The sequence below is a fragment of the Hyperolius riggenbachi genome, chromosome 2 (genome assembly GCF_040937935.1).
Source record: "Hyperolius riggenbachi isolate aHypRig1 chromosome 2, aHypRig1.pri, whole genome shotgun sequence".
Taxonomy (NCBI): Eukaryota; Metazoa; Chordata; class Amphibia; order Anura; family Hyperoliidae; genus Hyperolius; species Hyperolius riggenbachi.
Genome location: NC_090647.1, coordinates 569577696 through 569603852, shown reverse-complemented (window position 1 = coordinate 569603852; position 26157 = coordinate 569577696). Strand labels below are relative to the sequence as shown.

The 26157-nt window shown below is 49.0% G+C and overlaps 1 protein-coding gene across 3 annotated transcripts in view; it reads right to left on the bottom strand.

Annotated features, from left to right (window-relative positions):
• Window positions 1-5879: 5879 nt before the first annotated feature.
• The window catches only part of LOC137547429 (uncharacterized), a 309151-nt gene continuing 288873 nt past the window's right edge, over window positions 5880-26157 (bottom strand). For 2 of the 3 annotated variants that reach the window (XM_068271011.1, XM_068271010.1), the window contains 3 exons: window positions 21646-21897; window positions 9413-9667; window positions 5880-6871 (listed from right to left, as the gene is read on the bottom strand). In XM_068271011.1, coding sequence (XP_068127112.1) covers window positions 6747-6871; window positions 9413-9667; window positions 21646-21897 — 632 coding nt within the window. In that variant the 3' untranslated portion in view covers window positions 5880-6746. The remainder of the gene's footprint in view (window positions 6872-9412; window positions 9668-21645; window positions 21898-26157) is intronic. The other variant, XM_068271012.1, reaches the window with a different exon arrangement.

The following is a 26157-nucleotide window of genomic DNA, read 5'->3' as shown; positions in this document are numbered from 1 at the left end:
CCAGACTCCCCTTTGGTCGTTAGAGGGGTGGATGGTGTCACTGAGTAAAAGGAAAGCTTTGGAGCTCACCCTTCAGTTTTCAGCACATTTCAGTCACCAGTATTATTGTTATTATTTAGTACTAGCCGACCCGCAGCGTAGCATAAGAGGGTAGCAGGCAGGAAGGGGGTATTGGGCACTGCGGCAGGGAGAGGGGTCGGACCCCCCTCCCTCACCTGGGTCCCTGATCTGCACTCCCCCTCCAGCTTAAGCACAGCAGCCTCTGCTATTAGTAAGAGGCAGCGGGCGGGGATGACTCACCTCTTCCGCGTTCCATCGTGCGTTCCACTGTCGTCACTTCCTGCAATGTTTGTCCACTTACAATACAATGGGCGGCATTGCAGGAAGTGATGACAGTGGAACGCACGCTGGAGCCCGGAAGAGGTGAGTCATCCCCGCCGCTGCCTCTTACTAATAGCGGCGGCTGCTGCTGAACTTAAGCTAGAGGGGGAGCGCAGATGGGGGACCCAGGTGAGGGAGGGGGGGTCTGACCCCCCTCCCTGCCACTGTGCCCAATACCCCCTTCCTGCCCGCTACCCCTTCCAGCTTGGCGGCAAGTCTAGGACCTCCCCTGGGGGCAGGGCGCTACTTAATAATAATAAAAATGCAAACATTTATATAGCGCTTTTTTCCCATCGGACTCAAAGCGCTCAAGAGGTGCAGCCACTGGGACGTGCTCAGTAGGCCACCCTGCAGTGTTAGGCAGTCTTGCCTTGAACTCCTTACTGAATAGGTACTGACCCTAGCCAGGATTCGAACCCTGGCCTCCCATATCAAAGGCAGTGCCCTTAAAGGGGAACTGAAGAGAGAGGTATATGGAGGCTGCCATGTTTATTTCCTTTTAAGCAATACCAGTTGCCTGGCTGTCCTGCTGATCCTTTGCCTCTAATACTATTAGCCATAGCCCCTGAACAAGCATGCAGCAGATCAGGTGTTTCAGACTTTAAAGTCAGATCTGACAAGACTAGCTGCATGCTTGTTTCTGGTGTTATTCAGATACTACTGCAGAGAAATAGACCAGCAGGGCTGCCAGGCAACTGGTATTGATTAAAAGGAAATAAATATGGCAGCCTCCGTATACCTCTGACTTCAGTTCCCCTTTAACCAGTACTCTATTCAGCCACTGCTACTCTTCTTCTTGCTTGGACCGGCCCTGGGGCAGGGCGCTACTTCTTCTTCTTGCTTGAAGGTTGAGGCACTTACTCTATTATATATATATAGATTTATATAGCACTGACATCTTCCACAGCCCTGTACAGAGTATATTGTCTTTTCACTAACTGCCCCTCAGAGGGGCTTCTTCTTGCAGCACCTCGCTGACACTACTGGGGCTGGAGGAGTGGCTTGAGACACGAGGGGAGGGACTCTGACTCACTTGCTTCTTCTTCCAGAGCCTTGCTGACGCTCCAGGTGCTGGAGGAGGGGCTAGAGACATGTGGGGAGGGGCTCTGACTCACCTGCTTCTTCTTCCAGAGCCTTGCTGATGCTCCTGGGGCTGGAGGAGTGGCTGGAGACACGTGGGGAGGGGCTCTGACTCACTTGCTTCTTCTTCCAGAGCCTTGCTGACGCTCCAGGTGCTGGAGGAGTGGCTGGAGACACGTGGGGAGGGGCTCTGACTCACCTGCTTCTTCTTCCAGAGCCTCGCTGACGCTCCTGGTGCTGGAGGAGTGGAGACACGTGGGGAGGGGCTCTAACTCACCTGCTTCTTCTTCCAGAGCCTCGCTGATGCTCCTGGTGCTGGAGGAGGGGCTGCAGACATGTGGGGAGGGGCTCTGACTCACCTGCTTCTTCTTCCAGAGCCTCGCTGACGCTCCTGGTGCTGGAGGAGGGGCTGAAGACACGTGGGGAGGGGCTCTAACTCACCTGCTTCTTCTTCCAGAGCCTCGCTGACGCTCCTGGTGCTGGAGGAGGGGCTGCAGACACGTGGGGAGGGGCTCTGACTCACCTGCTCCTTCCTCCAGAGCCTCACTGATTCTCCTGGTGCTGGAGGAGGGGCCGCAGACACGTGGGGAGGGGCTCTGACTCACCTGCTCCTTCTTCCAGCACCTTGCTGATGCTCCTGAAGCTGGAGGAGGGGCTAGAGACACGCACGGCAGGGCAGGATGTGGTTACACTTCCTCCTCGCTCCCCCAAACTTTAACAGCAGCGGCAGGTTAGGCATAGGCTGTAAAGGAGAGAGGGGGCGGAGCCTCATGCAGAGACACCTGCGTTGCACGGTATGCTAAATAGCAGTGTGTTTCTGCATGGTGCTCCGCCCCCTCTCTCCCATCCAGCCTATGCCTTCTGTGCTGCCACCAGGGGGAGAGAGGAGGAAGCGTGACCACATCCTGCCCTGTGTGCATCACTTTTCCAGCCGCTCTGTTAGCATGGCTCTGCACAAAGCACACACACACAGCTGCACACACGCTCGGGCCCCATACTCACCCGGGCCCCATTCTGAAGGCCCTGGCAGCGACCCTGGTAAGAACTGGTAAGAACTGCCCTGGTAAGAACTGCCCTGGTAAGAACTGCCTTAATGTGCGTTCACAAGTTCACTTCACATAGAAGCTTTATTTTTGTTTTGTTTATTTTTTATTTTAAACCAGAATCATTTTCAAATATATATAAGAGTTATTTGGAAAGTAACAGCCACTTTCATTTCAAGTGGAGCTGACCTCTTGCACAGGACAGAAAGAAAATATAGAAAAATGCATCTCATATGTATTTAGAGAATTAAGCCTAATTCCTCCACATCTGTGACTAATCAGCGTTGTAACTTGATCCCTCAGCTGTGTCACCTGACTGCCATGACAGAACATCTAATTTGTAAGCACAGGATGTTAACCCTATGTCTGCTTCCATGAAAGCAGGAAGTAGACACACTGCAGATTTATTGCAGGACTTGTATCACCTGTAACAAAGAAATGTTTTTCTTTAAAGGTTATTATGCTGCTGCTTACCTTATACAGCAGAGAGGAAGTTCTGAGTTCAGGCCCACTTTAATCAGCTAAAGAAACATTGTACAACAAACAACGCGGACTTTTGCGCACGGTCGGCGTCTGATCGCGCGCAAAAGTACACGTTATCGCGTGCAAATGTCCGTGAGCGGCACTTCTCGTGCTAACAGCGCCGTTTAAAGAATTAAGCCCAGTGTGACTTCTTGTTATTTCTCCACACAATCACCTCCTTTATTTAAAGTACATTTTTGAGTTTCTTTTGGAGGAAAACCAGATACTCACCTCAGTCAGGAGGGGGAAGCCTGGGGATCCACCAGATGCTTCCTCCACTGAGCTGTTTGCGAGCAGAGACCCCAGAAGTGCTGCCACACTGACTGCACCTGCACCTGCACAGTACCACAGACCCGAGAGGGCTCAGCTTATTCTGCTGGGGCCTGAGCAGATCCCGGCTACTGCGCAGGTGCAGTGCAAGCGGCACGGTGGAGGAAGACAGAGGAAGCTTCATTAGGATCCCCAGGCTTCCCCTCCTGAGGTGAGTACCCTGTAGGGGCACTGTTTTCCCTACAGGTACACGTTAAAGAGTAACTGTTAGCCCCCAAATTGAAATTTAAAACACTATTGCAATGTTTTATTTATTATATAAGTGAGCCAAAAAGCCAATGTAGAAGTTAAAAAGTCAGCTGCGGTGGGGAGAATATATTGGCACCTGGTCCTGGGGGGGAGAGGGGGGTCGGCCAGACATAGGCATGCTCTGCATGCTACAGTATCTGATATGCGGCTTGCGTCCGGAGCTGGGGGGAAAGGTTACATAGTAACAAAATTAGATTGATTTTTAACTTCTACATTGGCTTTTTGGCTCACTTATATAATAAATAAAACATTGCAATAGTGTTTTAAATTTCAATTTGGGGGCTAACAGTTACTCTTTAAGCATTTATCCTAACTCTTTACAATTTTCAATCCCTTTGTTGTAGTAACATCACACTCCTCACCTATGGGATGGAGGGATCAGAGATGGGGCGGAGCTTCATGTTATTGCTGCTGAACAAACAGTTACCGAAGTTCTGCAGTCATGTGACAAGCAGTGCAGGGAGAGAAGAGGATAACGTGACAGATGGAAGTAATATTACACTGAAACCTTGCCTGGCAGATACAAGCAAACAGGTGTTACCTTCTCGGTGACCCTCATAGTATTCAGGGAGGTACCATGACAATAAGGCTGTATCCTGGTCTTCCTAACAAACAGCCCAGCAGTGCCCGGCTACCCAGAGGCCCCCTAAGTCAGGAAACAGCTCCCAGTGCAGCAGATTGGGGCATAACTAGGGATGCTCGGAAAATTCAGCGGAATTATAGATTCCGTGATTCCGACCGGAATTAGGTTAATTCCAATTCCGGTAGACAAAACGGAATTCCGCAGAAATTTTATAATTCTTCTCCTCCTCCATCCATCCATCCATCCATCCTCTTATATCATGCAGTAGGGAATTGCAGATTTTCAAAACAGCTTATATACCATAGCTGGGATTTGAACCCAGGACATAGTGTGTAGTAGGTATCTGTCTTAACCTCTAGACCATGACCCACACGACATGCTAAAGCTGGCCTAGCATAAACCATACTACCATTATGATCAATTCGATAGAAAAAGTAGCATGATTAAGGATTTGTACTTTTTGAAAAGCATGCTTATATACCATAGCTGGGATTTGAACCCAGGACGCAGTGTGTAGTAGGTATCTGTCTTACCCTCTAAACCATGAACCACACTCAGGGCCAGGCAGAGGCTGGAGAGGCTGCAGCCTCAGGGCGCAGTGTAGGAGGGGGTGCACAATTCATTTAGCTGTCATTCCCAATTGTGTTTGAAGCAGAAAGAAATAAGAAAAGGTGATACATGGCAGCGACTGCAAGCCAGATAAGTAGAGATTAAGGTGTTGGGGAGGGGGGGGGGGAGGGGCTGGGGCACCTCTTAGTGTAATAGCAATCAGTGTGTGACGGCTGGGGTGGGAGGGATGGGGGGTAGTGTAGTGTGGGTCATGGTCTAGAGGTTAAGACAGCTACCTACTACACACTGCGTCCTGGGTTCAAATCCCAGCTATGGTATATAAGCTGTTTTGAAAATCTGCAATTCCCTACTGCATAATATAAGAGGATGGATGGATGGAGTAGGAGGAGAGAGAGATTAACATTTTTCCGACGGAATTCCGTATATGTCGGAATTTCGCGGAACAGCCCCGAATACCGTTGGAATGGAACGGTAACGGAATTTCTATATGACGGAATGCGGAATTGTCCCGGAAACGGAAATGGGCTCTTCCGACCATGCCTGGGCATAACATGCATCATGCAAGAAATGTGAGCTTTGTGTAAGTAAGGCAGGCAAGCTGCAAATTTTACGAAAAAAGCCCATTATGTACTTTGCATAAATATAAACTCTCTATATGCGCTGTCAGTGCACAAGAATTGTACTGCTAGTTAGTGAATCTGCCCTGATGTTGTCAATGTTTGCTGGGGTGGGGAATATTCCTCCTATGTGAGTCAGTCTGCAGTGCGGTGTAACCTGACTCATAGCAGGGCCTGCTATCTGAGCTGAAGAAACTGCAGGGATGGTCATAGTCAGCCAACTTCGCTACGCTGGAACCACGCATAGTTTTACGCAATTACGCTTCGCCAAACTACGGCTTAGAAATAAAATATTTGCTTTGTATGCATTTCGTAGACTACGCATTAATATACGCAATTACGCATAGTGCGAAGCGTAGTGTATGTGGACACTGATGCCCTTATGTGGAAAAATGTCTGCATCAATTCCTCTTTAAATGCTTGTACTGGGAACTCTTCTATGCGTGCGTTCCCCTTCCCAATGCGAATGCATACAGTCGTACGCGGAAAAATAGGCGCGAGTAATGCATTCGTAATTTAATTTGCAATACAGATGTTACCTACGCATAGCGGGCGTAAGCTATGCGTAGCGGTACTTCGCTACGTGTAAATTTGTAAGCGTAGTTTTGAAACTTTGTCTACGAACTATGATGCGTAAATTCGCACTGGCGTAGTTTCTGCTCATCCCTGGAAGAAAGACAAGACACAGAACATTTATATTGCACATTTCTCTTGGTGGACTTGCGCTTGACCTGCAGCCACTAGGGGGTGCTCAGTAGGCAGTAGCAGTGTTAGGCTGGAGCTGCAGCCATTAGGGGGCGCTCTATAGGCAGTAGCAGTGTTAGGCTGGAGCTGCAGCCACTAGGGGGCGCTCAGTAGGCAGTAGCAGTGTTAGGCTGGAGCTGCAGCCATTAGGGGGCGCTCTATAGGCAGTAGCAGTGTTAGGCCAGAGCCGTCAGCACAGAGTGCACTGCTTTCCAAGCCCAGCATGTGTATTATGCTCCCTGACACTATTGTCCTCTTCCTACATGAGTAATTATCCACACAGAGCAGGAGTCCTTGTTGTTTATTTTCTGCAGTGACCAGTATCAGCTGTGATCTCCTGATCCTGCAGGCAGCCTGTGGGAGGAACACTGTGGAATGGAAGACTGGTGTTTATTGGCACAAATACAAGGTAAGCTGAGGCAATGCAGGATCACTCCTGCTCTGCGCTGATTTCCGGATCAGGTAAGTCTCAGTAGATTATATATACAGGTTTATACGTAACGGCGCCTCCCGCAGGCCACGCAGTTTATTGCAGTTTTTTGTGGCACACAGAAGTCAGTTTCGTGTCCGTAACATGGATGACTCCTTCGTCCGCCAGTCTATGAAGAGACACCCTCTGTGTGGACTCTACGCTTGCTTCTTGCTGCGTGGCAGAGCGTACCAGTGATGGATGAAGAGGGGGGGTAACGTCACAATCAGCGCTATGGAGCCACCAATCAATGACTTCGTCAGACAGCTGAGACACGAAACTTCTGAAACAAGAGAAGCCAATTAGCCCATCGTCCAATAATAAAGCTGATGATGTTCATTCACCCTATAATCTATACATCCCTGCTGCCTGTAATAAAGCCAATGGCCCATATCCTGCCTACTGATAATTAGGAGGAGGGGCTACAGCATACCCAGTGCTGTCACTAGGGGCACATAAAATTAAGAAAAGATGTTATACCTACCTGGGGCTTCCTCCAGCCCCATCCGCCTGGATCGCTCCCATCCCGCCGTCCTCCGCTGCCTGCAGCTACGAGAAACGATTCCCGTCACTTACGACATCGGAGCCAGCCTACGCAGGAAAAGAGCGCCCTCTACGTATCTCTCCAGTGACTGCTGCAGAGATACGCAAACAGCGCACTTCTCCTACGCTAGACTGGCTCCGACTGACAGCAGTGCGGGGACCCAGGTCTCATAGCTGCGGGCAGCGGAGAATGGCAGCGTGGGAGCGATCCAGGCAGATAGGAGGAAGCCCCAGGTATGTATAAAAGCTTTTCTTAATTTCATCTCTGGTTCCCTTTAAGTAGCCCCCCCCTCCCCAGTAGAGATAGCCAGATGTGCCCCCAGTATTAGGTGTGTCTCTAGTATTAAATAGCCCCCCTCCCCAGTATAGATAGCCAGGGCACATCTGGCTATCTCTACTGAGAATGGGAGCTACCTAATACTGGGGGCAGAAGGACCTGTGGTCAGCAGATGATGCATGGTGATTATACCAATTAGTGTTGGGCGAACAGTGTTCGCCACTGTTCGGGTTCTGCAGAACATCACCCTGTTCGGGTGATGTTCGAGTTCGGCCGAACACCTGATGGTGTTCGGCCTTTTAAGTTCGGGTTCGCCCCGAACTACTGAACGGCCGCCGAACAGGGCCCTGTTCGCCCGAACATGCCGCAATACGGCCCCCCTATGGGGTCGCAGGCATAAGGGGGGACCATGCCCCGATCGCGGGGGGGGGGGTCGGAAATTCCCCCCACCCCCTCCGCTAGCGCTCCCCCCTCTGCCCGCTTCCCCATACAAAAGTTTAAGGCAAGTTAAATAGTACTTGGTGGCTGGCACTGGCAGTGGAGTGAGGAGGAGGAGTCCGAGTAGCAGAGTGACGCGTTGAGGCCGGGCAGCGGGCGGTTCAGCGGTAGTACCCTTGTGGTACTTCCGCCCTTTCTCTGACCTCACGTCCTCTGCATACGAGGGTACGCGTCACTCTGCTACTCGGACTCCTCCTCCTCCTCACTCCACTGCCAGTGCCAGCCACCAAGTACTATTTAACTTGCCTTAAACTTTTTTTATGGGGAAGCGGGCAGAGGGGGGGGCGCTAGCGGAGGGGGTGGGGGGAATTTCCGCCCCCCCCCCCCCCCCCGCGATCGGGGCATGCTCCCCCCTTATGCCTGCGACCCCATAGGGCCCCGAAAAAGGGGCATGTTCGGGGGTCCCATTGACTTCCATTGAGTTCGGCGTTCGGACCGAACATGCCGAACATCTGGCCCATGTTCGGCCCGAACCCGAACATCCAGGTGTTCGCCCAACACTAATACCAATGTTATGCATCTCAGTAATGGGATCTATATTACATACATTGTTCATGCTATTGAAGGTTACTCAGCCTGGAGGGGAGGCTTGTTCTACAGGTCCCTCTGCCCAGAGGCGGATTTCACCTTCAAGGAGGACATGAAAGTCACATCTAGAAGATGGAGCTTGTCTGTGAGGAGGACATGAAGGTCACATCTAGAAGATGAAGCTTGTCTGTGGGGAGGACATGAAGGTCAGATCTAGAAGATGAAGCTTGTGTGTGGGGAGGACATGAAGGTCAGATCTAGAAGATGAAGCTTGTGCATGAGGAGGACATGAAGGTCATTATCCTCGGAGGTCATTGCTGCAGGAGAACATGAAGCCCCTCAGTATGGAGATGGACTTTGGGCTCCAGAACAGTATGAGGATCACCTTATTTTCGGACTATAAGGCGCTCCTGACCATAAGATGCACTTAGGTTTAGAGGACAAAAGCCAGGGGATATATATATATATATATATATACACTAAACCTGATGCATTCATGGCGAAGGGGCATCTTGTGGATTATGCCCCCTTTGTACCTCATGTAACCCTTGTGTCTCCCATGTGTCTGCCTCTGTCCACCTTGTGTCCTCCTCTATGACCTCTTGTGTACCCCCTTGTGTCCTCCTCTATGCCCCCCTGTGTACTCCGTTTGTCTCCCTGTGTCCTCCTCTGCATGGACACAGTACAGGGAGTCCCCGACATTGCGGTGGGTTGGAGGTTTGTATTGGCAGCGATCACAAGTCAGGAACTCCCTGCATTTGGACTATAAGACGCAGTGACTGTTTTCCCCACTTTTAGGGGAGAGAAAGTGAGTCTTATAGTCCAAAAACGACAGTATATGGCATAAAGCAGAGACCGTCATTCATTCTACCTTCCACAAGCTTACCTCCCATACAGGGGGTGGTTGAGCTATTTGCCATGCAGAATGGGGGTTGAAGGGTCCTGACGTGAATGAAGAAGCAGCACACTGACACTCACCGGGACAGGTCATGTTTGCATAGCTTGTCTTAGATACATTCAGCCGGTTTGTGACAGAGCAGGAAAAATTCCCAAGACCCGTCATAGAAACTGTGTGATTGACGCCATGCCTGGAGGAGTTATAGCCAATCAGCAGAGGCTTTCCATTCAGCGAGAGAGAGAACTGAGGATCTGTCCCGTTCAGCACCCTGCAGGAGACCAGAGCCCGACCACTTCCCAGGCATGAGATATTCAGCTCTGGGGCTGAGACTGGGGCTAGGCAGGAAAGAAAGCCAAGTCAGCAAAACAACACACAGGACGAGTGAGGAGAGAACAGGGGAAACAAGAGAAGGAAGTATAGAGTCAGAGCAGTGGCGGTGCTACACTGAGGCACTGCCCCCTCCAGGAATCACTGCGCCCCACTGACTGCTCCCCATTCCCGCTCAGTAACATACGTAACTGTTTCAGGCTCCAGGAGCATACAGTGAACAGTATAGGGTCTTCAATCTGTAAAAAAAAACAACCCTCCATGTCAGCCTGAGTCTATGTAGGCGTAAAGTAAACCAAGGGTCTCATCTATTTGCCATAAATACCTCACAATCCTTGCAATTAATGTATCTTGAGGACAGTTACATTTGCAAAAAAAAAATATCTCTACCTCCAGTTGATTGTATGTTGTAACATTATCAGTCAACAGGAAAAGAGTCTGCCGAATTCTTACCACCTGAAAGCTTACTGTTTTTCTTTTAAATTAGCCAGTGCATGGCATTATCCTGATTCACTTCCTGTCTGTAAAATACAGCAATGCTTAGCTACTAAGATAAGGATTTGCTTGTGGAGTGGTGAGACACAGGCTGGGGACTGGAATGATTTGACTGTGATCTGTTCACACAGGAGCAGCTTTCCAGCAAATAAGGATTAAAGAAAACCTGTTAAAAAAAAAAAAAGATTTGAACTTACCTGGGGCTTCTACCATCCCCCCCACAGACATCCTGTGCCCACGTCGGGACAAAATGATCCTCCGGTCTCCCGCCGCAGCTCAGTTTTGGTTTTGCCGACTTACAAGTCGACAGCCACTGCACATCCTTGTTCACACTCCCGTTGGTAGGAGCGTCCTGCTACTGACTGCGAAATCGAAACTGAGCTGCGGTGGGAGACCGGAGGATTGTTATGTCCCGAAGCAGGCATTGCATGTCTGCAGGGGGCCGGTAGAATCCCCAGGTAAGTTCAACTCATTACAGGTTGCCAGCCAACTAGGCAAGCACATCTGTAGGGAACATTTCCTCCACAATAGCACCATCATTTGGACAATCTGCTCTGCTCAAAAGCCTCTGAGTTCTGTTTTTGTTAAATGATATTTACAACGTAAATGATATTTACATGTGGTTCATATCATTGCTGAATTAGTTATCCTTATTTTTTTTCACCTGAGTTAGGCAGAAAATATCTAAAGATCCCCATACAAACATCAATTTTTATCACCCAAATGGGCCCCATCAGCTGTCCATCATCAAAGGAAGAGAAAATGGCATGAGATGGAGAGGAGCATAATAAGATTGAATGGTGCAGAATGAGAAGAGGAAGAGGAGGAAGAGAGTGAATAGTACAGAGAAGAGGAAGAGAGTGAATAGAGCAGAGAAGAGGAAGAGTGTGAATAGTGCAGAGAAAAAGAAGAGAGTGAATAGTGCAGAGAAGAAGAAGAGAGTGAATAGAGCAGAGAAGAAGAAGAGAGTGAATAGTGCAGAGAAGAAGAGAGTGAATAGTGCAGAGAAGAAGAAGAGAGTGAATAGTGCTGAGAAGAGGAAGAGAGTGAATAGTGCAGAGAAGAGGAAGAGAGCGAATAGAGCAGAGAGGAGGAAGCAAGCGAATAGAGCAAAGAAGAGGAAGAGAGCGAATAGTGCAGAGAAGAGGAAGAGAGTGAATAGTGCACAGAAAAGGAAGAGAGTGAATAGTGCACAGAAAAGGAAGAGAGTGAATAGTGCAGAAAAGAGGAAGAGAGTGAATAGTGCAGAGAAGAGGAAGAGAGTGAATAGTGCAGAGAAGAGGAAGAGAGTGAATAGTGCAGAGAAGAGGAAGAGAGTGAATAGTGCAGAGAGGAGGAAGAGAGTGAATAGAGCAGAGAAGAAGAAGAGAGTGAATAGTGCAGAGAAGAAGAGAGTGAATAGTGCAGAGAAGAAGAAGAGAGTGAATAGTGCTGAGAAGAGGAAGAGAGTGAATAGAGCAGAGAAGAAGAAGAGAGTGAATAGTGCAGAGAAGAAGAGAGTGAATAGTGCAGAGAAGAAGAAGAGAGTGAATAGTGCTGAGAAGAGGAAGAGAGTGAATAGTGCAGAGAAGAGGAAGAGAGCGAATAGAGCAGAGAGGAGGAAGCAAGCGAATAGAGCAAAGAAGAGGAAGAGAGCGAATAGTGCAGAGAAGAGGAAGAGAGTGAATAGTGCACAGAAAAGGAAGAGAGTGAATAGTGCAGAAAAGAGGAAGAGAGTGAATAGTGCAGAGAAGAGGAAGAGAGTGAATAGTGCAGAGAAGAGGAAGAGAGTGAATAGTGCAGAGAAGAGGAAGAGAGTGAATAGTGCAGAGAGGAGGAAGAGAGCGAATAGAGCAGAGAGGAGGAAGCGAGCGAATAGAGCAAAGAAGACGAAGAGAGTGAATAGTGCAAAGAAGAGGAAGAGAGTGAATAGTGCAGAGAAGAGCAAGAGAGTGAATAATGCAGAGAAGAAGAAGAGAGTGAATAGTGCAGAGAAGAGGAAGAGAATGAATAGTACAGAGAAGAGGAAGAGAGTGAATAGTACAGAGAAGAGGAAGAGTGTGAATAGTGCAGAGAAGAGGAAGAGAACAAATAGAGCAGAGAAGAGAAAGAGAGTGAATGGTGCAGAGAAGAGGAAGAGAGCGAATAGTGCAAAGAAGAGGAAGAGAGTGAATAGTGCAGAGAAGAGGAAGAGAGTGAATAGAGCAGAGAGGAGGAAGAGAGTGAATAGTGCACAGAAGAGGAAGAGAGTGAATAGTGCAGAGAAGAGGAAGAGAGTGAATAGAGCAGAGAAGAGGAAGAGAGTGAATAGTGCAGAGAAGAGGAAGAGAGTGAATAGAGCAGAGAGGAGGAAGAGAGTGAATAGTGCAGAGAAGAGGAAGAGAGCGAATAGTGCAGAGAAGAGGAAGAGAGTGAATAGTGCAGAGAAGAGGAAGAGAGTAAATAGTACAGAGAAGAGGAAGAGAGTGAAGAGTGCAGAGAAGAGGAAGAGAGCGCATAGTGCAGAGAAGAGGAAGAGAGTGAATAGTACAGAGAAGAGGAAGAGAGTGAATAGTACAGAGAAGAGGAAGAGAGTGAATAGTACAGAGAAGAGGAAGAGTGTGAATAGTGCAGAGAAGAGGAAGAGAACAAATAGAGCAGAGAAGAGAAAGAGAGTGAATGGTGCAAAGAAGAGGAAGAGAGCGCATAGTGCAAAGAAGAGGAAGAGAGCGCATAGTGCAAAGAAGAGGAAGAGAACGAATAGTGCAAAGAAGAGGAAGAGAGTGAATAGTGCACAGAAAAGGAAGAGAGTGAATAGTGCAGAAAAGAGGAAGAGAGTGAATAGTGCAGAGAAGAGGAAGAGAGTGTATAGTGCAGAGAAGAGGACGAGAACGAATAGAACGGAAGAGGAAGGGAGTGAATAGTGTAAAGAAGAGAAAGAGAGCGAATAGAGCAGAGAAGATGAAGGGAGTGAATAGTGCAAAGAAGAGGAAGAGAGCGAATAGAGCAGAGAAGAGGAAGGGAGTGAATAGAGCAATGAGTGAGTGGGGGCAAACATTGGGAATAGGGAGTGAAAGAGAGACAGGAGCAGAAGAGCAATGAAGAAGATGAAACAGTGATCAGGTTGTGGTGGAGATGAGGGATTGATTGTACAGGGACATGAGGCAGAGAACGGGGAAATAAGAGATTGTACAGGGAGATGAGACAGAGATCGGGGAAATAAGAGATTGTACAAGGAGATGAGACAGTGATCGGGGAGATGAGACTGATCGGGAAGAAGAGGGATTGTACAGGGAGATGAGACAGTGATCGGGGAGATGAGGGATTGTACAGGGAGATGAGGGATTGTACAGGGAGATGAGGGTTTGTACAGCGAGAGGAGACAGTGATCAGGGAGATGAGGGATTGTACAGGGAGATGAGGGATTGTACAGCGAGATGAGGGATTGTACAGCGAGATGAGGGATTGTACAGGAAGATGAGACAGTGATCGGGGAGATGAGGGATTGTACAGTGAGATGAGGGATTGTACAGAGAGATGAGGGATTGTACAGGGAGATGAGGGATTGTACAGGGAGATGAGACAGTGATCGGGGAGATGAGGGATTGTACAGGAAGATGAAACAGTGATCGGGGAGATGAGGGATTGTACAGCGAGATGAGGGATTGTACAGTGAGATGAGGGTTTGTACAGCAAGATAAGACAGTGATCGGGGAGATGAGGGATTGTACAGAGAGATAAGGGATTGTACAGCGAGATGAGGGATTGTACAGGGAGATGAGACAGTGATCGGGGAGATGAGGGATTGTACAGGGAGATGAGGGATTGTACAGCAAGATGAGACAGTGATCGGGGAGCTGAGGGATTGTACAGCAAGATGAGGGATTGTACAGTGAGATGAGGGTTTGTACAGCGAGATGAGACAGTGGTCAGGGAGATGAGGGATTGTACAGCGAGATGAGGGATTGTACAGGAAGATGAGACAGTGATCGGGGAGATGAGGGATTGTACAGGGAGATGAAACAGTGATCGGGGAGATGAGGGATTGTACAGGGAGATGAGACAGTGATCGGGGAGATGAGGGATTGTACAGGGAGATGAGGGTTTGTACAGCGAGATGAGACAGTGGTCAGGGAGATGAGGGATTGTACAGCGAGATGAGGGATTGTACAGCGAGATGAGGGATTGTACAGGGAGATGAGGGTTTGTACAAGGAGATGAGACAGTGATCGGGGAGATGAGGGATTGTACAGTGAGATGAGGGATTGTACAGCGAGATGAGGGATTGTACAGGGAGATGAGGGATTGTACAGGGAGATGAGACAGTGATCGGGGAGAAGTGGGATTGTACAAGGAGATGAGACAGTGATCGGGGAGATGAGGGATTGTACACTGAGATGAAGGATTGTACAGGGAGATGAGACAGGGATCAGGAGATGAGGGATTGTACAGCGAGATGAGGGATTGTACAGGGAGATGAGACAGTGATCGGGGAGATGAGGGATTGTACAGCGAGATGAGGGATTGTACAGGGAGATGAGGGTTTGTACAGCGAGAGGAGACAGTGATCAGGGAGATGAGGGATTGTACAGTGAGATGAGGGATTGTACAGGGAGATGAGGGATTGTAGAGGGAGATGAGGGATTGTACAGGGAGATGAGACAGTGATCGGGGAGATGAGGGATTGTACAGAGAGATGAGGGATTGTACAGGGAGATGAGACAGGGATCGGGAGATGAGGGATTGTACAGCGAGATGAGGGATTGTACAGGGAGATGAGACAGTGATCGGGGAGATGAGGGATTGTACAGCGAGATGAGGGATTGTACAGGGAGATGAGGGTTTGTACAGCGAGAGGAGACAGTGATCAGGGAGATGAGGGATTGTACAGTGAGATGAGGGATTGTACAGGGAGATGAGGGATTGTAGAGGGAGATGAGGGATTGTACAGGGAGATGAGACAGTGATCGGGGAGATGAGGGATTGTACAGAGAGATGAGGGATTGTACAGTGAGATGAGGGATTGTACAGTGAGATGAGGGATTGTACAGAGAGATGAGGGTTTGTACAAGGAGATGAGATAGTGATCGGGGAGATGAGGGATTGTACAGTGAGATGAGGGATTGTACAGCGAGATGAGACAGTGATCGGGGAGCAGGGATGCTCATCCGGATCCCGGGTACCCGGATAAACCCGGGTATCCGACCATTTTTATGCTATCCGGGTCGGATCCGGATCCGGATACCTGGGCCACTATCCGGATAGCACTATCCGGATTCTATCCGGACATCTGGCCGCATAATCCAGGTACCCGCGGGTATCCGTCCAGATATCCGGATCCGGATAGTGTAAGTAACTAAGGAGATGATGTCATTCAGCCAATCAGAGGGCTCCCAGCAGAAGCCCTAGCAACCAATCACAGACGGGAACCCTGGCCAGCCCCACCTGACCTCATTGAGCCAATCAGAGGCCTACCAGCCTAAGCCCTGGCACCCAATCACAGAAGGGAGCCCTGGCCAGCCCCCCTGTATAGTAAGGAGGGCTGGCATGTAGAGATGGGAAGTTCGGATCTTTTCAATGATCCGGATGATTCGAATCGGATCATTGAAGAGATCCGGATCTTTGATCCGAATCTCGGATCATTTTACTACTGGAAGCATTCGGGGGTGAAATGAACAGCAGGACAGGTCTGTGGACAGGAGAAGGGGAGGGAGTGGACACACAGAGAAGGGGAGAAGATGGACAGAGGGCAGGGAGTGGACAGAGAAGGGAGGAGGGACGAGCAGAGAGCAGAAATGTTTGCACGTAATACCCACATGCTGAAGTCATATGCTTTACATATATTTCACCTATATGTTCATCTGTACACTTTGAAAGAAAAGGTCGCACAGTGAAAGAAAGCATTCCCAGAAGATAAGTGCAGCTGTTTAGTGCCGAGTGCAGGAGGATTATATTGCCTTTTAATCACACTGGGCTTGATTCACAAAGCGGTGCAAAGTGTTTGCACGCTGGTGAAAAGGCCCTTATCACGCCTAAACTCACTTTAGGCATGATAAGAAGAAACTCGCGCGAAGTTACCGCGCGTACGCGCGTAAGTGCGCGCGCAGCACCCGACGCTTCGCGCGAAGCTCCCATTAAGCCCTATGGGACTTTGCGCGCGCTCTCACAGCACCCGACACTTCGCGCGAAGAGCAGGAAAAAGCGGTGATAACTCAGTGGTGAAAAGGTCATCACGCCTAAAGTCTTTTAGGCGTGATAACTGGGTTATCACCGCTTTGTGAATCGAGCCCACTGTCTGCAAAGTTACTGAGCTATGCTGAGCCAAAAGCTTCCAATGTGTTCACTGGGCACAACTACGGAACAGACAGCCTGTAATGGGCAGCACGTTATAGCCAGTATGTGTGCTCTACACATATCTGGCAGTGGCACCCATGTCTCCTCTCTCTCATCTACCTGTCTCCCTGCAAGGCTGCCTCCCTTCCAACAGAGCGATCCATCTCTGCTCTGCTTCCAAGACCCCGCTGCCCGCTGAGAGGGGGCGTGTCGCTCCTGGCCCCGCCCCTTTTGCGATCCGAATCACTCATTTTGATGATTCGGATGATCGACTCATAAAATAGATTCGGATCAAAGATCCGAATCGTTCATGATCCGGACAACACTACTGGCATGATGAGACAGATTGTCCTTGCTTGCGTGGCTGGCTGGTCACTGACAGACTTGCTCCAGTGCTGGCTTAGCAAGTGCTGTACACAGGGATTTTTTTTTTAGCTAGCTTGCTTATAATTGTTTGCTTTCATTCACTCAGTTAGGTCCTGTCTGTGTCTGTGTGTGTCTGTGTAGGCCAGCAGGACAGTATAGAGAATACATACCTCCCAACATTTTAAAATAAGAAACCGGGACACTGGCCACACCCCTAACCACACCCCCTAACCACACCCCCAACACGCCTACCATCGTTTTTTTAAAGATTTTTTTTAATTAAATATTTATACCCTTATATTTATTTTTATAAGTATACCCTCATACACCCTGCCCGTGGGTGGGGAGGAGGGTAAGGGTGCCTGTGAGTGGGGAGGAGGGTGCCACTTTTAGGTTGGGGGGGGTTGCCTGGGCAGATAATGGAGGTGGAAAAACTGATCGAGGCTCCAGCCGCGGTAATGAGGGATGCGGGAGCTTCACTGCTTCCTCCCTCCCTCTCTCTCTCTGAATACCCCCCTATGTATGTCTGTGTCCCCCCTCCCTGTAGGCAGAGTGAGCGCAGCGGAGCGGGCAGTCGGGTCCTCTTACCGCTGATGCACGCGTACACTGTCTCTGGCATCAGACTGTTTACTATGACGTCACAGGAAGCACATGGAGGTCCGATGCCAGAGAGACAGTACGCACGGCGTGCATCAGCGGTAAGAGGACCCGACTGCCCGCTCCGCTGCGCTCACTCTGCCTACAGGAAGGGGAGGGGGGCACACAGACATACATAGGGGGGTATTCAGAGAGAGGGAGGGAGGGAGGAAGCAGTTAAGCTCCCGCATCCCTCATTACCGCGGCTGTAGCCTCGATCAGTTTTTCCGGCTCCATTATCTGCCCAGCCGGCCGGGATTCAAGAGGGGGGGCTCGGGACAGCGGGAGGGCCCCCCCAAATCGGGAGAATCCCGACCAATCCGGGACGGTTGGGGGCTATGGGAATAGGAGGATTACTGTGTTATTGTATTGTAGTTAGTACTGCAGTTAGTTGTTATGGTGGCGGCCTGGCGGGTACACACGGTGCGTTCCCGCACTCGATTTCCCGCTCGATTCTTGTTGTCTCGATTATTTCCGACATGTCCGATTTGCGTTTCGATGGATCGTTAGGTCGATTCACATGTAAAGTATGCCAAATCGACCTAACGATCCATCGAAACGCAAATCGGATATGTCGGAAATAATCGAGTCGACGGGAATGGAGCGGGAAATCGAGTGCAAGAACGCACCGTGTGTACCCGCCAGGTCGCCAACCATAACACAGTGTGCACTGTCTGTCTACTCTGCGGTCTGTCACTCCCTGCTGATTTGATGTAAAGTCCAACCCCCAATTTTATTAAAGTAAAAGTACCCCACATCATCTGGTGACATCATCACGTATAAGTTGTACTATGTCTGCTGGCACCGGCAGCGGGGGAGGGGCAGCAAGGGCAAGAGGACAGGGAGCAACATTACAGCCACCCTCAGAAGGTCTGCCGTGTCAGTGTCGATCCCAGCGGGCAGCCTACCCTCAGTCAGCGAGCTTTTCGCTCCAGGCGCCGCGATTGAACTCAGGGCTGTTAGCCGCAAGGAGTTTGAGGAGGATGTTCTGGGTTTTGAGGAGGGGGGGGGGTATGATGTTGATGATGGGATGAAGGACCGTGACTACCATCCACAGGATGGGGATGTCAGCTCTGACTCTGAGGAGGGGGATGCGTCGGTGGGTTTGGCACGGAGGATCAGCATTGCAGCATTGCAGGCAGTGGCCATGGAATGCGGGACCCACCACATCCTTCTGCCGCTACCACCAGCCGCACCACTCAACCCCCAACCGCCACAGGGAGAAAAGCAGCAGCATCCCATTCAGGCCGCAGGGGAATCTTCACCTCCCCAATCTGGCCGCCACTGTGCCACAGGCCACTGCTGCTGATACCGCCACCTATATTCAACCCAAAACACAAAATTCATTTTTTTGGAGGTGTCTGGGCTGAAAACTGTCATGTCCCAGTTGTGCGATTGGACTTTGGACACAATGTGGGCTGCACGACCACTGTCTGGAACATAGTTCTGGTGTTAATTGACAGCTTTTTTTTTTTTTTTTTTTTTTTACTTTTATGTTAACAAAATTTTTTAATTAGTGTTTCCCTTTAAAAAAATATGATGCTACATGCATCATTTACCCTAAAACCCCTTTAAAAGCTATTTAAAGGAAACTTCCGTTTTTTTTATCCGGATACCCGAATAGGTCGGGTATCCGCGGGTAATGCGGCCGGATATCCGGATCCGATCCGATGAAAAGCACTACCCGAGCAACCCTGTCGGGGAGATGAGGGATTGTACAGCGAGATGAGGGATTGTACAGAGAGATGAGGGATTGTACAGTGAGATGAGGGATTGTACAGCGAGATGAGGGATTGTACAGCGAGATGAGGGATTGTACAGCGAGATGAGACAGTGATCGGGGAAAAGAGGGATTGTACAAGGAGATGAGACAGTGATCGGGGAGATGAGGGATTGTACAGTGAGATGAGGGATTGTACAGTGAGATGAGGGATTGTACAGTGAGATGAGGGATTGTACAGGGGGATGAGGGATTGTACAGGGGGATGAGGGATTGTACAGAGAGATGAGGGATTGTACAGTGAGATGAGGGATTGTACAGCGAGATGAGGGATTGTACAGCGAGATGAGGGATTGTACAGCGAGATGAGACAGTGATCGGGGAAAAGAGGGATTGTACAAGGAGATGAGACAGTGATCGGGGAGATGAGGGATTGTACAGAGAGATGAGACAGTGATCGGGGAGATGAGGGATTGTACAGAGAGATGAGACAGTGATCGGGGAGAAGAGGGATTGTACAAGGAGATGAGACAGTGATCGGGGAGATGAGGGATTGTACAGTGAGATGAGGGATTGTACAGCGAGATGAGACAGTGATTGGGGAGATGAGGGATTGTACAGAGAGATGAGGGATTGTACAGTGAGATGAGGGATTGTACAGGGGGATGAGACAGTGATCAGGGAGATGAGGGTTTGTACAGCGAGATGAGACAGTGATCGGGGAGATGAGGGATTGTACAGTGAGATGAGGGATTGTACAGGGAGATGAGGGTTTGTACAGCGAGATGAGACAGTGATCGGGGAGATGAGGGATTGTACAGTGAGATGAGGGATTGTACAGGGAGATGAGGGATTGTACAGGGAGATGAGGGTTTGTACAGCGAGATGAGACAGTGATCGGGGAGATGAGGGATTGTACAGTGAGATGAGGGATTGTACAGGGAGATGAGACAGTGATCGGGGAGATGAGGGATTGTACAGTGAGATAAGGGATTGTACAGCGAGATGAGACAGTGATTGGGGAGATGAGGGATTGTACAGCGAGATGAGGGATTGTACAGAGAGATGAGGGTTTGTACAGCGAGATGAGGGATTGTACAGGGAGATGAGGGATTGTACAACGAGATGAGGGATTGTACAATGAGATGAGGGATTGTACAGGGAGATGAGACAGTGATCGGGGAGATGAGGGATTGTACAGCGAGATGAGGGATTGTGCAGAGAGATGAGGGTTTGTACAGCGAGATGAGGGATTGTACAGGGAGATGAGGGATTGTACAACGAGATGAGGGATTGTACAATGAGATGAGGGATTGTACAGGGAGATGAGACAGTGATCGGGGAGATGAGGGATTGTACAGCGAGATGAGGGATTGTGCAGGAAGATGAGACAGTGATCGGGGAGATGAGGGATTGTACAGGGAGATGAGGGATTGTACAGCGAGATGAGACAGTGATCGGGGAGATGAGGGATTGTACAGGGAGATGAGGGATTGTATAGTGAGATGAGGGATTGTACAGGGAGATGAAGGATTGTACAGTGAGATGAGACAGTGATCGGGGAGATGAAGGATTGTACAGCAAGATGAGGGATTGTACAGGGAGATGAGGGATTGTACAGCGAGATGAGGGATTGTACAGCGAGATGAGACAGTGATCGGGGAGATGAGGGATTGTACAGTGAGATGAGGGATTGTAAAGGAAGATGAGACAGTGATCGGGGAGATGAGGGATTGTACAGTGAGATAAGGGATTGTACAGCGAGATGAGACAGTGATTGGGGAGATGAGGGATTGTACAGCGAGATGAGGGATTGTACAGGGAGATGAGGGTTTGTACAGTGAGATGAGACAGTGGTCGGGGAGATGAGGGATTGTACAGGGAGATGAGGGATTGTACAGCAAGATGAGGGATTGTACAGGGAGATGAGACAGTGATCGGGGAGATGAGGGATTGTACAGCGAGATGAGGGATTGTGCAGGAAGATGAGACAGTGATCGGGGAGATGAGGGATTGTACAGGGAGATGAGGGATTGTACAGGGAGATGAGGGATTGTATAGTAAGATGAGGGATTGTACAGGGAGATGAAGGATTGTAAAGTGAGATGAGACAGTGATCGGGGAGATGAAGGATTGTACAGCAAGATGAGGGATTGTACAGGGAGATGAGGGATTGTACAGTGAGATGAGACAGTGATCGGGGAGAAGAGGGATTGTACAGCGAGATGAGACAGTGATCGAGGAGATGAGGGATTGTACAGTGAGATAAGGGTTTGTACAGCGAGATGAGACAGTGATCGAGGAGATGAGGGATTGTACAGGGAGATGAGGGATTGTACAGGAAGATGAGACAGTGATCGGGGAGATGAGGGATTGTACAGAGAAATGAGGGATTGTACAGCCAGGTGAGACAGTCATCGGGGTCCGGGAGATTGTACAGTGAGGAAGGACAAGGAGCAGAGCTCACTCTCCACTCACCTGGGCAGGAGATCAGGGTGTGGTTACTCTTCTCCAAGCTTACTGAATTCTGCACAGAACAGCTGACATTCAGCGGACCAGAGCTGAACTTTTCATTAGTAATTGTGATATTACCAGAGTGATTTTCTTGATACCATGCTCCATTGACTGTCCAGTTATAAGTGGCCTCCTGATCCATCTCTAGCACACAGGAGACACTGGCACTTCCATCCTGCTGGCACCACACCATCACCTCCGGGGCAGAGAGGGGCGCTACAGAGACAGCCAAGGAATTTACACTTTATCAAGTCAGTTAGTGTTACACCCCCTGCTGGTGGATGCAGGATAGATGGAATTAGGGTGGAGAAGCCAGAGACAGTCCCCTGGGAGTGCGAGGAAGGACAGGAAACACACCTAATCTCCATTCGCCTGGCCTGAAGACACATGTTCAATGAAGAGGAAGAGAGCGAATAGAGCAGAGAAGAGGAAGAGAGTGAATAGTGCAGAGAAGAGGAAGAGAGTGAATAGTGCAGAGAAGAGGAAGAGAGTGAATAGTGCAGAGAAGAGGAAGAGAATGAATAGTGCAGAGAAGAGGAAGAGAGCGAATAGAGCAGAGAAGAGGAAGAGAGTGAATAGTGCAGAGAAGAGGAAGAGAGTGTATAGTGCAAAGAAGAGGAAGAGTGTGAATAGTGCAGAGAAGAGGAAGAGAGTGTATAGTGCAAAGAAGAGGAAGAGTGTGAATAGTGCAGAGAAGAGGAAGAGAGTGTATAGTGCAAAGAAGAGGAAGAGTGTGAATAGTGCAGAGAAGAGGAAGAGAGTGAATAGTGCAGAGAAGAGGAAGAGAGTGAATAGTGCAGAGAAGAGGAAGAGAATGAATAGTGCAGAGAAGAGGAAGAGAGCGAATAGTGCAGAGAAGAGGAAGAGAGTAATTAGTGCAAGGAAGAGGAAGAGAGTGAATAGTGCAGAGAAGAGGAAGAGAGCGCATAGTGCAGAGAAGAGGAAGAGAGCGCATAGTGCAGAGAAGAGGAAGCGAGCGAATATAGCAGAGAAGAGGAAGAGAGTGTATAGTGCAGAGAAGAGGAAGAGAGTGAATAGTGTAGAGAAGAGGAAGAGAGTGAATAGTGCAAAGAAGAGGAAGAGAGTGAATAGTGCAGAGAAGTGGAAGAGAGTTAATAGTGCAGAGAAGAGGAAGAGAATGAATAGTGCAGAGAAGAGGAAGAGAATGAATAGTGCAAAGAAGAGGAAGAGTGTGAATAGTGCAGAGAAGAGGAAGAGAATGAATAGTGCAGAGAAGAGGAAGAGAGTGAATAGTGCAAAGAAGAGGAAGAGAGTGAATAGTGCAGAGAGGAGGAAGAGAGTGAATAGTGCAGAGAGGAGGAAGAGAGTGAATAGTGCAGAGAAGAGGAAGAGAGCGAATAGTGCAGAGAAGAGGAAGAGAGCGAATAGAACAGGGAAGAGGAAGAGAGCGAATAAAACAGGGAAGAGGAAGAGAGTGAATAGTGCAAAAAAGAGGAAGAGAGTGAATAGAGCAGAGAAGAGGAAGAGAGTGAATAGAGCAGAGAAGAGGAAGAGAGTGAATAGTGCAAAGAAGAGGAAGAGCGTAAATAGTGTAGAAAAGAGGAAGAGAGTGAACAGAGTAGAGAAGAGGAGGAGAGTGAATAGTGCAGAGAAGAGGAAGAGAGTGAATAGTGCAGAGAAGATAAAGAGAGTGAATAGAGCAGAGAGGAGGAAGAGAGTGAATAGTGCAAAGAAGAGGAAGAGAGTGAATAGTGCAGAGAAGTGGAAGAGAGTGAATAGTGCAGAGAAGAGGAAGAGAGTGAATAGAACAGGGAAGAGGAAGAGAGTGAATAGCGCAAAGAAGAGGAAGAGCGTAAATAGTGTAGAAAAGAGGAAGAGAGTGAACAGAGTAGAGAAGAGGAGGAGAGTGAATAGTGCAGAGAATAGGAAGAGAGTGAATAGCGCAAAGAAGAGGAATAGCGTAAATAGTGTAGAAAAGAGGAAGAGAGTGAATAGTGCAGAGAAGATGAAGGGAGTGAATAGTGCAGATAAGAGGAAGAGAGTGAATAATGCAGAGAAGATGAAGAGAGCGAATAGTGCAGAGAAGAGGAAGAGAGCGAATAGTGCAGAGAAGAGGAAGAGAGTGAATAGTGCAGAGAAGAGGAAGAGAGTGAATAGTGCAGAGAGGAGGAAGAGAGTGAATAGTGCAGAGAAGAGGAAGAGAGAGAATAGTGCAGAGAAGAGGAAGAGAGTGAATAGTGCAGAGAAGAGGAAGAGAGTGAATAGTGCAAAGAAGAGGAAGAGAGTGAATAGAGCAGAGAAGAGGAAGAGAGTGAATAGAACAGGGAAGAGGAAGAGAGTGAATAGCGCAAAGAAGAGGAAGAGCGTAAATAGTGCAGAAAAGAGGAAGAGAGTGAACAGAGTAGAGAAGAGGAGGAGAGTGAATAGTGCAGAGAAGAGGAAGAGAGTGAGTAGTGCAAAGAAGAGGAAGAGCGTAAATAGTGTAGAAAAGAGGAAGAGAGTGAATAGTGCAGATAAGAGGAAGAGAGTGAATAATGCAGAGAAGAAGAAGAGAGTGAATAGTGCAGAGAAGAGTAAAAGAGTGAATAGTGCAGAGAAGAGGAAGAGAGCGAATAGAACAGGGAAGAGGAAGAGAGCGAATAGAACAGGGAAGAGGAAGAGAGTGAATAGTACAGAGAAGAGGAAGAGAGTGAATAGTGCAGAGAAGAGGAAAAGAGTGAATAGAGCAGAGAAGAGGAAGAGAGCGAATAGTGCAGAGAAGAGGAAGAGAGCGAATAGAACAGGGAAGAGGAAGAGAGCGAATAGAACAGGGAAGAGGAAGAGAGTGAATAGTACAGAGAAGAGGAAGAGAGTGAATAGTGCAGAGAAGAGAAGGAGAGTGAATAGAGCAGAGAAGAGGAAGAGAGTGAATAGTGCAGAGAAGAGGAAGAGAGTGAATAGTGCAGAGAAGAGGAAGAGAGCGAATATAGCAGAGAAGAGGAAGAGAGTGAATAGTGCAGAGAAGAGGAAGAGAGTGAATAGTGCAGAGAAGAGGAAGAGAGTGAATAGTGCAGAGAAGAGGAAGAGAGCGAATAGAGCAGAGAGGAGGAAGAGAGTGAATAGTGTAAAGAAGAGGAAGAGAGTGAATAGAGCAATGAGTGAATGAGGGCAAAAATTGGGAATAGGCAATGAAAGAGAGACAGGAGCAGAAGAGCAATGAGGAAGATGAAACAGTGATCAGGTTGTGGTGGAGATGAGGGATTGTACAGGGACATGAGGCAGAGATCGGGGAAATAAGAGATTGTACAGGGAGATGAGACTGTGATCGGGGAGAAGAGGGATTTTACAAGGAGATGAGACAGAGATCGGGGAAATAAGAGATTTTACAGGGAGATGAGGGATTGTACAGTGAGATGAGACAGTGATTAAGGAAATGAGAGATTGTACAGTGAGATGAGGGATTGTACAGTGAGATGAGACAGTGATCGGGGAGATGAGGGATTGTACAGCGAGATGAGACAGTGATCGGGGAGATAAGGGATTGTACAGGGAGATGAGGGATTGTACAGTGAGATGAGGGATTGTACATGGAGATGAGGGATTGTACAGGGAGATGAGGGATTGTACAGCGAGATGAGACAGTGATTAAAGGAGTCATCAGGGCAAAAATTAATAAAATAAGTGCTACTTCCCGGGACTTCCTTCAGCCCCAAGCTCCCAGCATGTCCTTCGCCGCAGCTCTCCCCACAGCCGTTCCCAGCGGTGACGTCAGGCTCTGCGCCTGCGCGAGCGGCGCTGTCAATCACTGCCACGTGGGCCGGAGTGGACTGCGCAGGCGCAGAACTACTGTGCCTGTGTGGAGGTCGCCCTGACATCATTGCCGGGGACTGGAACTGAGCTGCGGCGTGGGACATGCTGGGAGCTTGGGGCTGGAGGAAGCCCCCGGTAAGTAGCAATTATTTTATTAATTTTCCCTGATGACTCCTTTAAGGACTGAGATGAGAGATTGTACAGTGGGATGAGGGATTGCACAGTGAGATGAGACAGTGATCGGGGAAATGAGGGATTGTACAGGGAGATGAGGCATTGTACAGGGAGATAAGACAGTGATCGGGGAGATGAGGGATTGTACAGGGAGATGAGACAGTGATCGGGGAGATGAGGGATTGTACAGGGAGATGAGGGATTGTACAGGGAGATGAGGGATTGTACAGCGAGATGAGGGATTGTACAGCGAGATGAGACAGTGATCGGGGAGATGAGGGATTGTACAGGGAGATGAGGGATTGTACAGCGAGATAAGTCAGTGATCGGGGAGATGAGGGATTGTACAGGGAGATGAGGGATTGTACAGCGAGATAAGACAGTGATCGGGGAGATGAGGGATTGTACAGGGAGATAAGACAGTGATCGGGGAGATGAGGGATTGTACAGGGAGATGAGACAGTGATCGGGGAGATGAGGGATTGTACAGGGAGATGAGGGATTGTACAGCGAGATGAGGGATTGTACAGCGAGATGAGACAGTGATCGGGG